The sequence below is a fragment of the Adelges cooleyi genome, unplaced genomic scaffold (genome assembly GCF_023614345.1).
Source record: "Adelges cooleyi isolate 19-005CV unplaced genomic scaffold, UGA_ACOO_1.1 ACOO_flye_CR_arks_rails_tigmint_CR_PRNA_9, whole genome shotgun sequence".
NCBI classification, from domain to species: Eukaryota; Metazoa; Arthropoda; class Insecta; order Hemiptera; family Adelgidae; genus Adelges; species Adelges cooleyi.
The window spans coordinates 15,609,088-15,621,688 of NW_026096579.1; the positions used below are offsets into that span (position 1 = coordinate 15,609,088).

Genomic DNA, 12,601 nt, shown 5'->3' on the forward strand with positions numbered 1-12,601 from the left:
GTAATATTATTTCGTGTAATTTATACTTGTCCACCTGTATATATTATAATATTTTATTTTATTCGTTTACAGGAATGTAACAATAACTTGACCATAAAGGTTTCGCAATTAGAGGAGTTAGATAAATTTATAAAAATACTTAACGAGTGCTTAGGTGATATTTCTTCGAAAATCAACGGCAACGAATTGGAACAGCCGTTAAACGATTTAAGCGAAAAGAAAACTGCGTTTGAAAAATATAAGTCTCTATTGCGTGACCTGCAAACGCACACTGATTTAGTATGTTTTATATATTTTGTATCGGTATCTTCGATTTGGTTGTAATAATTAAAATTAAATATTATAATATTACTTAACAATAGGTGAATCGAATATCGATGAGCACGGACAACGTACAATCCTTACCGCCGGAATCATTGTCCTGTGTGACAAAATATAAAGAGCTTGTTGATTTGGTATGAAACTAGACTCAACTGATAACTGACGTTAACACTTCAACAGATATAATTACATTGTTTTTTTTTTTTTTTAAATTGTAGGTCACCAAACAAATATCAGATATAGAATCTCAAGTGGCCGATCACGAAGAGTACCAAATTTCGTTGATGAACGCGAACGATTGGATGCGTAAAACTCGAGTGGCTGTCCAGAGTTGTGCGGACAAACATGGCGATTGTAATGCTAACAATGAAAAAATAGCCAAACTGAAAGAAATCGAAAGTTCAATCGGTGAAGGAGAAAGGATGGTCAAAGACGTTCTGGCGTTAATAAAGACACTGCAAAACAACACGGGTCCTGAAGGATGCGACAAACTGAATCAAGCCAGAGTTCAGCTAAACAGCGATTGGGACGAACTGAAACATTTCATCAAGGAAGTACAAACGTCTTTGAACAAATGCCATAAAGCGTGGGACGATTTCAACGTAGTGTTCCAAGCCTTACAAAAGTGGGAATTAGAATTGGCCGGCAAAGTTAACGCCGCTTGTTCGTCTAGTGAGGCATACACTCCCGAAGATTTAGATTTGTTTAAATCATGGCTACAAGAAATAGTCAATCAAAATGTTTCCGTGGAAGAGCTAACCGATCGTTGTGAACTTTTAATGGAGTTCAGCGCGTGTAATTGGGTTAGGGATGATACGCTCAAAATACAGTCTTCGTATACTGAACTTTTGACAACAACACAAGGGTTTGTATTTGAATCAATAATATTATATCATCAAGTACAAATCTTAATTTATAAAAATGTTTACAGACTTGTGTCGAAAGCCGAAAAAAGTTTAACCGATCACACTGAGTTCATCACAGCAAAAGAAAAAGTTGAGGAATGGTTGAACCGTGCCCACGGTACTGTCCAAGATTGTATCGGTGAAGGAGATCTATCATGGGTTAAAGATAAATTACAGACAGTTAATCTGGTTGCTTCCAGAATCACTGAAGGTATTATATGAGTCTTAGATTAAGTATTAAAAACATTTACTGCCAACCCTGTAATGGAGCTCATTTTAATTTACTGAATTAAAATTAGATTACAGATTGTTCAACTAAAAGGGGCCCCTTTTACTTAAAAATGACTTATCGATTGCTTATTTAACATTTTAGTTATAATTTAAGAAATCAGAGATGTTAAAAAAAATACTTTAATTTAAGTACTAATTTTAATGATATGTCATTTTCATTTAGACCATATTCAAAAAGATACTTTAATACTCTGATCTGCTTGAATTTTTTTACAACTGTCTTCAGATGAATGTAATTAATCAGATAAAATTTCAAACTGTTTATTCATTTTTATTTAAGGTCAATATTTGATGAATGGCATGCAAGACGTGTTCACCAAAGCTTTAAATAACACATTAGACATTGAAAGAAACAATCTAGTAACTGCCATGGAAGAGCTAAGGAACAGTTGGAATAGTTTAAACATCGACTTAAACTCAGTTATAGCACACTTAAAATCTCTACAGACAAGATGGGAAGAAAACGATGAAGCTAAAGCTGTACTTGAAGATTGGTTGAATTCTATAGATGTAAAAATAAATGAAAATTATGATTCCAAGGCTGATTTGGGAGAAATGAAAACACTAATAGAAAGAATTAATCATATAATAAACGAGATCGATGAAAAAGAAACGGACTTCCATCACGTTATAAATGAAACAGAGGAGTTGTCAAAGTGTTGTAAAAATATTCAGTTGAATACAGATATTAAACATTTAAAAACTAGGAAAAACGATCTCAAGGAAAAAGCATTAAAGCGCAAAAAGAGTTTAGAAAGTGAAATCATGCAACATTCTAACTACTTACAAGCACTCCAAGAAACTGAAAAATGGCTACTACAGATTTCTTTCCAGTTAATGGCACACAACTCTTTGTACATAGCCAATAGGGAACAAACACAGGAACAAATAGATCACCATCAAGTCCTATTAAACGAAATCATTCAGTAAGTAACCAATTTGTTTTGTAATTGTTGATTGTTTTTGTATTGCACGTTGCTTTTTAGCTATCAAGATGTGTTGGGCGATTTGAAATCAAAAGGATCGACACAAATTCAGCGGTACGTCAAGTCAACTCCGTCAATCCAGTCAACGGTCGAGCTGCAACTGACTAACATTCAAGACAGTTACAACTCATTGTACAACACAGCCCAGCAAATAAAAACTCGATTAGAAGACTCGTTAATGAAATTTAAACAATATGAAGACATGCTAGAAAGTATTTCGACAAACTTAAATGAATATGAACCCTATATGAACAAATCCATCCAAGAAGATTGGACGCTAGAAGAAGCTCAGGAACAGCAAACTGTGTACACGGTAATAATATTTCAGCTTAAAACTTCATTTTTTTTTTAATACAATTTTTTTATAAATGTAATATTTAGCTGTATTATTTAACTCATTGTAATATTTATTTATTGCTAATGAGTTTTCAAAAAATAAAGTAATCAAATGAGTGTGTAATATTTAGAGAACAAAATATTGAATAAAGTAGGAAAAGGGAGAATATTGGGATTTACAAATCACACATAAATCTAAATCTAGATATTTTTTTATTTACGGAATTAATTCCATTCACAATAAATAAAAACAATAATAATAATGTACTCTCGTTAAAAACTTTCAAAAAATTGTTAAACTGCATTACTTGTAAAATGAATGGTATGTATACCATTTATATATATTTTAAAAGTATAAAAATGTCATGGTTTATAAATTAATTTAAAACCAAAAACGCCAACAGTATTTTATGTCAATATAATTTTATTTGGCTTAGAATCTATTGAAAAAACTTCAAGACGAAAAAAACCGATTAGCATTGGCCGTACAAGCTTGTGAAGCAGCAGTAGCTAGTATATCCAGGCCTAGTAGTCCCATAGAGTCTGCTAATTCTCAGATTCCTGAAAAAGAGCTAGCTATTCGTTTAAGACTCGAGGACTATCTTGATCAGGTAAATATATTTCAACAAAGCCAATTTATTGTTGTGTTATTAATTTGTTTTGTATAACTCTATAGCTGCTGTATATTATTTTCTTTATCTGCTTATGTCAATAATATTGTGTTATGCTCTTCGAGTTGAAATTATACCTAGTTAAAAATTAAAAACTATTAATAATATGTGTTTGATGCGTGAAATACTATAAAATATGCTTTTTGTTGCGTTGTGCTAAATAGAAAAACCAAAAGCCATCAGAAATGTCTAAAACAACGTTTTCAATTGTTGAGCATTTAGAAGAAACTGGCATTCCTAATCATTTAATCACATACACTAACTATGTACGTACTAATTTTTACAAATCAAATAGTGGTCTAGTAGTTGATTGTGTTGATGAATACATTTACTTGTAATACTATACTAGTGTGACCAATGTTAAAATAACTCATAACAACTTGATCACTACTTAAAGGTACAAAACTTTGCTGACGAATTATCAGAGATGATATCCGTTTTACAAAGTAAACACAATCAACGCACTAAGATAAATGAGTGGATTGAAGAACAAGCGACGGTCTTAAAAACAATGAGAGAGAAACCTACAAAAATTAACACGGAGGTCACAGCTCAAGAAATATCAAATCTCAATGGGCTGTTACAAGATGTTGACGACAAAAGTATTGAAATAACAGATTTAACAGCCGACAACTCATCCAGGGAACTCATTAAAAATTTATCCGAATTAACAGATAATGTAAGTATAATTAAAAATTATGTTTTTGAGTATTACTTGCTAAGTATTTAATATTTTTAGCATAAACAACACATATATAACTGTATGCTACTGTTGTATTTAAATTTAATTAAAATTTTTAATAGATTACCAAAGTACTCGCAAAAAAACAATTTGACCAAGACGTGTTGAAAATGTTCAAAAAAAGCGAAGCTGATTTGCAAAATTGGTTCGACAATTTATCTAAACAACTCGACTTGTTAGAAAAAGGTAGTGGAAAAACATGCGAACAGAAATTAAACCTATTTAATTCGATGAAAGATGATTACGTTACAAATGGTGAAAAACTATTAGACTCTTTTAAGATGAATGGCAATAATTTGAAAAAAGTAGTGAGCACATTGGATTCTCAGCTACTTGATGACCAGGTGTGTAGTTTTTTTGTTTGCTTGGGTGTTATAATATACAGGTACCAAGCATATTATAGAAAAATTCTGACAATTTGTGTTTGTATTTATAGATTAAGTCATCAGAAAGGCGGTACAGAGATTTTGGTACAAGAATGGAAAGGAAATATGAAATTTTAGAAAATTCCAACGCCAATTTAATGTACGTCGAATCGAAAATGGAAGAAGTCGAAAAATGGATCGAGAAGCGATCTAAGTATTTGAATGAATATCATTTTGATAGCTACGATTTAGATGCTATAGATATTTGTTTGGCAAATTTGAAAACCATTAACAAAGAAGGAGATACGCATAGAATATTCTTGATAGATTCGTTGACGGTCAAGCTCAATGCTATTGAATTGGAAACTGAACCAAGTGAATACAACGATATTGAAAACAAACTGTACAAACCTACTGTGGCAAAGTTGGACGCGTTTTTGAACAGTAAGAACAAAACATATACTTTTAGCGCAAAATAAAAATTTTTGTCAAAATATGTTTTGCGCATTTATCGCTCAAAATATTGTGGTTTAATACAATATATGGCTGTGAATTTTCAGGACTAAACGAAGAAACGAGCAAAGTGAAAAATGTGCACGAAGCAAGTCAGAAGTACGATACATTATTAAACCAGTGTCTATCGTGGCTAGATCGTTGCGAAAAAGATCTTACACCCGATAAACATGCGTTGGAACCCTTAGAGCTGGCGATCGCTGAAAAAAATTATGAAAATATTATGGTTTGTTTGTTAATAACCTATATCATTTTTACAATTTTTTAAACTAATATATTTTTTTATTTATTTATAGACTACCAAAAATAGTATTGTCACTTTTAAAAGTGGCGAACTTACCGATTTGGAAAAAAGTAGTCAACTACTGTTGACCACGAGTAAAGACGATGCCATCTCAGTAATAAATACAGATATTTCTGGTAAATATATTTTATGCATTTTTTTTTTTTAATGTGATAAGTGTATGTAATATTAACGACTTGCCGGATATTACAGGCGTACATGAAAAAACCAAGTTAGTCGACGAAATGATCGTCTTAGCCGAAGAAACGGCTAAAGCAATTGTAGATAGCAGAAAACAGTTTGAAAATATCTTAAATCAATGTCAGCAATGGTTTGGTGAGGTAGAGGTAATAATGTCAGCAGACGTCCGGCTAACAAGTTTGAAAACAATAGAAGATCAGTTACAAAAGGTAATATATTTAGAACCAAAGTACAAGATTAATATTATGTTTAGATAATTGTATGATAAACACATTTTTTCTATATATTTTCAGTATAACGAACTTGACAATCGTAGTTCTGAAATCGACAACATACTAGAAACGCTTAAATTGAACAGTCAGGAAATAATGTTATCCGAATCGGATACTCTAAAGCTTGGTGATCAAATTGTGTCGTTGGAAAATTCTCAGAAACGAGTAAAGACAACGATTAATGATAGGGTTGAAATGCTTCAGCAACATTTAGACAAAATGAAAAATATCGCTAAAACCATTGAAGAAAGTAAGCAAGTGATTTCCAAAGTTGAATCAAATTTGCAAGAACTAAGTCAACCCGTTGGAAGTACAGTGGAAGATGTAAAAAACATGATCAATTCATACGAGGTACGTAAATAATTCTAATTTTTGATTATATTTCCGTTAATTAAACTAAATAATTTAATTTAAAAAAAATATATATATATATATTTATATGCTATATGATATTGTTTAGGCGTTGTTGGGAGAGCTTAAAGAGTGGAACGAGAAATTAGGAGACAACGATACTGAGTCTCTTAGCGAAGTGATTAAACATCAAGAAAACTTAATTAATACCATTGAGAAACAGCTGTCGAAACTAAGACAGTTGCTTTATCTTCACGAACAATTCATGGCATTCATTTCGGAAATTACTACTTTCCTGACAAAATACTCAAGTGTGGTGGATGAAATTGGAAAGTCTGAAAATACCATACAAAATAAAATCAAACGTTTCGATGAGGTAAGGAAATTTGACTAAATAGATGTAAATCGATTCACCCGCTGAATGTTTTTTTTTTATTATTGTCATGTTTAAACCATTTAGGTCACAATTAAAATTCAAGAGTGTGAGGCAACTCTACTGTTGGCAACCGACAAAGGAGAAAGGATAGCCGAAGAAGGTTCAGCGTCTGACAGAAACAATATTACTCAACAATTGCAATCGCTAAAACAACAGTTATTAACATTGAGAAAAGCTGTTGAAAAAGAAAGGCAGAAATTGGAAGCTACTGCAGCAGAGCATATCAAATTGGCTGCTGATTTAGAAAAAGTTTTGGATTGGATACACGAAAATGAAACTGTTATTAAGTCTAGACCATTACTTGACATTAATATGAGTAGTATTGAAACCGATTTAAAAGCTCACGAGGTAAGATACTGAACGTAAGATCTTAGTAAGTAGTTATGACTTGTGATTTTCTTTTTAATTACAAACTCTAGATATGCAGATAATCTTAAATTATAGTTTTAGATATAAAAAAAACACTAATAATATATTAGTTTGTCACATGATGAATCTACTTAAATCCAAATTTATAGATATTTTATAAGTATATCCACACAAATATTTATAGTCATTTTTTTCTTTACTATTACTTATTTAAAATAATTATTTTTAACTGCGGATTTTAAAATAAATTTCAACTGTTTTCGCATCCTAAAATAAAGTCTTTATCGTTGTTATTTTGCCAAGTATAAAAGTATCTGCGTGTAGAAAAGTGATCTCTTGACATATACATACTTTGTTTACACATAAATAAAAGAGTCTTCAGGGCCCAAAAAAAACTACTGTAGTTGTAATATTGTAAAAAGTAGTTGACGCAGAGAGCAGACCACACTTTCGCAGTGTTGTAATTAATTAATTCATTGAACTTTTTCATTTATCTACACTTTTAAATTTTATCTTTACTGTTTAGGTACTTTTAACTTAACTATTACGCTTAGCTCGTATAAAAAGTATTTAAAATATGTTACTGTTGGGGTAGAATTCCATCAAACCATACCATTTGAAATTTCAATAATATTATCTATCTTAATATTAAACATAGTTACAATACTTAAATTATTGCATATTTTCAAAAATAAAGTTTTTGGAAAAATAATTTAGCTGTATACTTTTAAGATTAAAATTTTAACACTAAAATGTCTCACAAAAAAATATTTCAAGGCAATTTTTTTAAATCTAGCACCTAATTTTCTAATATGTGTTTTTATAATTTATTGAGATTTTCAACGATTTAATAATATGTACATTATTATGGTTGTATTAGGATTTAAACACAAATGTTAATAAGCATTTGGATCAACTGAAAACAATATATTCTACGGCTCAAAATCAAAATATTACCGATAGTACAATGTTAGAAAATTTGAGCGAAGCTAGTTCCTTCATGAATATTATTCCAAAAGAAATGAAAGACAGAGAACTATATCTGACTACTAACAAAGATAACCGTTTTGAATTCGAACAACTGAAAGACAAATTCTCATTGTGGGTCAAAGAAGCAAAACAACTATTAGACTCGTCCGAAGGAAGTAAAAATGATTGCGAAAATATCGAATCAAATTTGGAAAACTTAAAGGTAATACTCGCGTCGTTTAAAATTAGCTTACACGGAGTTTATAAAAAATGTTGATTTTTATTTTTAGGCATTTTTCAACGACCATTACATTAACGATTTGGTTTCAAATAAGATCAAACCAGTAATCGATAAAATACGTCCTTCCTTAAACTCCAAACAAAGTGAATTCCTAAAGTCTGAACAACATCGTTTGAACAACGAAGTCGGTGACCTCTTGAAACAAGCGCGTACCGTTCAAACGGAAAAAGAAAACGTCTTGGAGCTGCTAAAGAAATACAAAAAAGCCGAAGTAAATGTATCATCAATTATTATAGACCACGGCACCAAGTTCAACGAAGAGCCAATCGGCAATTTAGCGGGTTTATATTTCAACGTTGAAAAACTAACTCTAGCTCAAAACGATTTGATTGTAAGTAAAAAAAAAACGGCGTTAACTATTCTACCTTGACTTGGTTTTTGCTTGCTTAACATGTGTGTATGTGTGTGTTTTCAGCGTCAACAAAGCGAATTAGACTCGTTGAAAAATATAACCGAACAAATTCTAGCGACCATATCCGATGGCGACGGAATTCAATCCAAGACAGAATCGTTGCTTAAACAGTGGACGGAACTCACCCAAAAGTTCTCGACCAGAATATTAACCGTTTCCGAAATAGGAAACAAATGGAAAGCGACCGAAAACGAATTCCGAAACACGGAAATTGAGTTGAATCAAGTTAAAGACTCGTTGGCCAACATTGATATAGTTGTTAGATCGAAAAATCAACTGGACGAATACTTGGTAACTTTACAGGTAAGCAGAGTAGAACTTTTATTTGAAAAACATAAAAACTTTGTTGCTGAGTTTGTTGTTTTTCACAGAATCTCGAAGAACGTCTAAAAGTCGCCGGCGTCAAGATTGAAAGTGTTAAACCTAACTGTAAGAATATTCTGGAATTTTTAAATTCCGAGTCTCATCCAGCGTCTACACAATTGGACGACCTAATTAAATCACACGAAACTAAACACAATGAGTAAGTTAAAACTATTAAAATGTACATTATTATAATAATGTTCACTTACAATAAGTATTCCTAATAGTTGAGTATAATAAATTAAGTATTTATAAAACGAGTTAACATTTTTTTTTTTGAGATGCCAATGAATCGGATTGTAAATAGTGTATTTGCATTTCTAAAAATAGATATGTTACATTTTTTAATACTTTCGTAAACTTATTAGGAGTATTTATTTTAGTCAATTAAATTTGTATTGATAACAACAACGCTACAGCGAATCTGTTATAGAACAACAGGATTAGTATTTTTTTACATTTTATTGTTTTATAATTCGCTGACTAATTTATTTTATTTATAATTTGATATCAGTATAATTACAAAATACCTAGGCCTCACTGATAGGATTAGTGTGGATGCCTAAAACATTGATTATAATAATAATGTTATTATTGCTTGTTGAACGAGATAACCAATTTTATTTAGATATATCTTTATAAACCCAACCCATATTATGTAACAGATTGCGTACTTCGTCAGATCATTTTATGGTTCTTTTTTATCTTTTCCGGTAAAAAATCACTAAAATCTCAAACTTTTATTATATTTTTCGATTACTCCCTTTCTTTGACCTACAGCTATTTATTAAAACACTGTGATGTATATGCGAAATTTAGTTTTACAATATTAAGTTTGTGATAAGAGTATGTAAGAGAAGAATTGACCAAACACCACACAACTCACATACAGTTTTACCATAATTCATAATTTTGTTTTTATTGTTCCTTGTTTACAAAAAAAATCAATATATTTGATTCTGTCAACGCACTTAAGCGTGTCCACTGTCCACCTATAAAATAGACATATAGTAGTTCTTGGGCCTCTACACTGGGTAACTCAGTGAGGCCCAATATTCTTTGCAATAAAAATGAAAATGTTCATAGTTTTTTTATTATCTAACGTCCTCCTTCCCCCTCCCCATTATAAGTAAAACTAGTAGAAACGGGAAGGGGAAAGGGTGGACAACATGTAATATTTTACTGTATTGCGAGGTTTGAACTTTGATATCATAATTAATGAATTCGACTTGTACTATTTTTAAGCCTAATACCACTTGGCCATACACGTTATTTTCAACTTAAAACGATAGTAGGTTTATAATGACTTTTAGATAGTTAATTAGCATTGTAATAATATAATTATATGACATCGAAGTCCATACTTAGTATGAACAGTAAAATGAAGCAATTTTATTTTTTCGCATTAGTATTTTTTAGTTATTAAAAAAAATATCTTCAATATTTTTGTCTTATCATTACCCTCGACAGCAAAGGCCATTGGGTTAAATAAGACTATATTAACATAAAATACTCATCAATATTTATATAGCCGTTGATGTAACTTTTACAAACGGTCATGAAGTATAGAACTTTTTTTAACCCAATTACAAGAAGGTGTACGTAAATTAAAAACTGTAAACAATAATTTTTTATGAAAACAACACTATTATGTTTGGTGTTTATTACCGGATTAAGTATGACTGATGACACAATTTTGTAAATTGCAAAAATGCAAATTCTAAATTCAAACGGATGTTACGTTATAATGCTTTATTCGTTCAAGGAATACCTCTCAAACGAACATTAAACTAGTCATAAATAATTAAAAAACCAATAACATCTTATATACACACTGGGGCTGTAATGACACATTCATTTCGAAAGAAAATCTAATGCTGGCAAAGGGCCAATGGGTGATGTATTGGTCACATTAAGATGTATTCTTCTATTTCCGTCATTGGACTTATAAAATACGTTACAACGTCCCGTTCTTTGTATAAAACACGTTATAGAACAACAATTGAGGAAAAAATAAGCATGCAAGTATAAAGATATCAACGAATGCATTTAGGTAGCGTTTACCAGCAATACGTTCTGTTTAAATGTTATTCTCGCGTGTATTGTAGAAATGTCATTTCAACATAGTTCAGATAAAATAATTGGTATTTTACAATTTTAAAATGATTAATACGCGTCTAAATTCTGTACGATAAGGCTTATAGTTTTTTAATTGTATATGTCTATAAAATAATAATAATTAATATCTTTCGTAAACATGTACATAACCTATAGCAATTGATTCTTGATAACTAGTGTTAACTATTCATCTCGGAACAATCAACAGACTTAAATATTTATTCTTCGTGCAAACATCACCATTGAAATCATTATTTATATATTTTATAAGCATATTATGTAACTTTTTTAAATGAAAACGTTTAAATAAATTTACTCGAACGAGTAAACACTTAGCTGGTATCGTTACTGAGGGCTGCACACGCGATTATTTTAACTGAACAAACGATTTAACTTTATTTCTGTTATTATTTTATATATATATATAAAATATATATATTTTTTTTTAATATGGATATACCTAACACTTGACAAAAATAAAACATTTGCAACGTTACAATTTAGTTCTTCAAATTTGGGGTTCATCCAAAAACTATATGTATAAATATAGCTCTGGAATATGTAACCAGAATTTCAGTTATAAAAACTGTTAGTATTTTTTTTTTTAGTACGCGTCTACCGGTAAAGAACGGCAAAAGTGCGCAATTACCATAGTGTACTCAAATGTGTTTATAACATTATTTTCCAGACTTACAACAGAATTGACTGAATCAATACGCAAGATTGAAGATAGCTTGACCGTTTTCAACAGTACTGTAGTTAAACTAGATGACTTCCAACTATCACTACAAGCTTTGAAACCTAAAGTTGAAAATTTCTACATATTTGACCAGGACGTCGAGCAAACTGAAAAACTATTTAAGGTAAATCGGTTTTTGATAACAATAAATAATCAATTATTTTCCGAAAAAAACTTCTATGAATTATTAATAATTTTTCACGTTTCAAACAATTATTATTTTTATCATTAACAAAATACTTTAGTATATATAAAAACCCTTGTAAAAAAGATCAGAGTTTGTTTTCAAAACCATTTTATGCTGGTATAGTCATTGGACCGAAGGTCGTCACCTAACGTTTAATTGATTACAATTCACAGCTTTAAACGAGGTATAACATGTGTAAATTGACTGTAACTTTCAATTAAGAACACTTTGATTGGGGTCCACATTCCACATATAGCTTCAACAAACAATAATAGATAATTTATCAACAGTTGACTTTTTCGTATTAATTTGAACTGTCACAAAAAGATATCATAAAAAAATTCATTGGAAATCATACTATTTGTTGTGAAGAAATAAGAATTGATAGTTGAGGAATTAGGTACTTAAAAATTGTATAAAAAACATCCTGTGGGAGTTTTTAAAAAAAAACCAAGAATAAACAGAAAAAA

General features: G+C 30.5%; 1 protein-coding gene across 1 annotated transcript in view; it reads left to right on the top strand.

Moving 5' to 3' along the window:
* Nucleotides 1-12,601, top strand: part of LOC126847159 (muscle-specific protein 300 kDa-like) — a 114,144-nt gene that overhangs the window by 40,886 nt on the left and 60,657 nt on the right. Inside the window, exons 66-87 of the mRNA XM_050587255.1 lie at nt 73-279; nt 363-455; nt 540-1,186; nt 1,253-1,437; nt 1,798-2,443; nt 2,504-2,816; nt 3,277-3,450; nt 3,675-3,776; nt 3,908-4,189; nt 4,315-4,596; nt 4,689-5,061; nt 5,178-5,356; nt 5,427-5,550; nt 5,627-5,823; nt 5,908-6,237; nt 6,347-6,613; nt 6,698-7,021; nt 7,923-8,234; nt 8,302-8,643; nt 8,728-9,027; nt 9,096-9,247; nt 11,894-12,068. Coding sequence (XP_050443212.1) covers nt 73-279; nt 363-455; nt 540-1,186; nt 1,253-1,437; nt 1,798-2,443; nt 2,504-2,816; nt 3,277-3,450; nt 3,675-3,776; nt 3,908-4,189; nt 4,315-4,596; nt 4,689-5,061; nt 5,178-5,356; nt 5,427-5,550; nt 5,627-5,823; nt 5,908-6,237; nt 6,347-6,613; nt 6,698-7,021; nt 7,923-8,234; nt 8,302-8,643; nt 8,728-9,027; nt 9,096-9,247; nt 11,894-12,068 — 6,006 coding nt within the window. The remainder of the gene's footprint in view (nt 1-72; nt 280-362; nt 456-539; nt 1,187-1,252; nt 1,438-1,797; nt 2,444-2,503; nt 2,817-3,276; nt 3,451-3,674; nt 3,777-3,907; nt 4,190-4,314; nt 4,597-4,688; nt 5,062-5,177; nt 5,357-5,426; nt 5,551-5,626; nt 5,824-5,907; nt 6,238-6,346; nt 6,614-6,697; nt 7,022-7,922; nt 8,235-8,301; nt 8,644-8,727; nt 9,028-9,095; nt 9,248-11,893; nt 12,069-12,601) is intronic.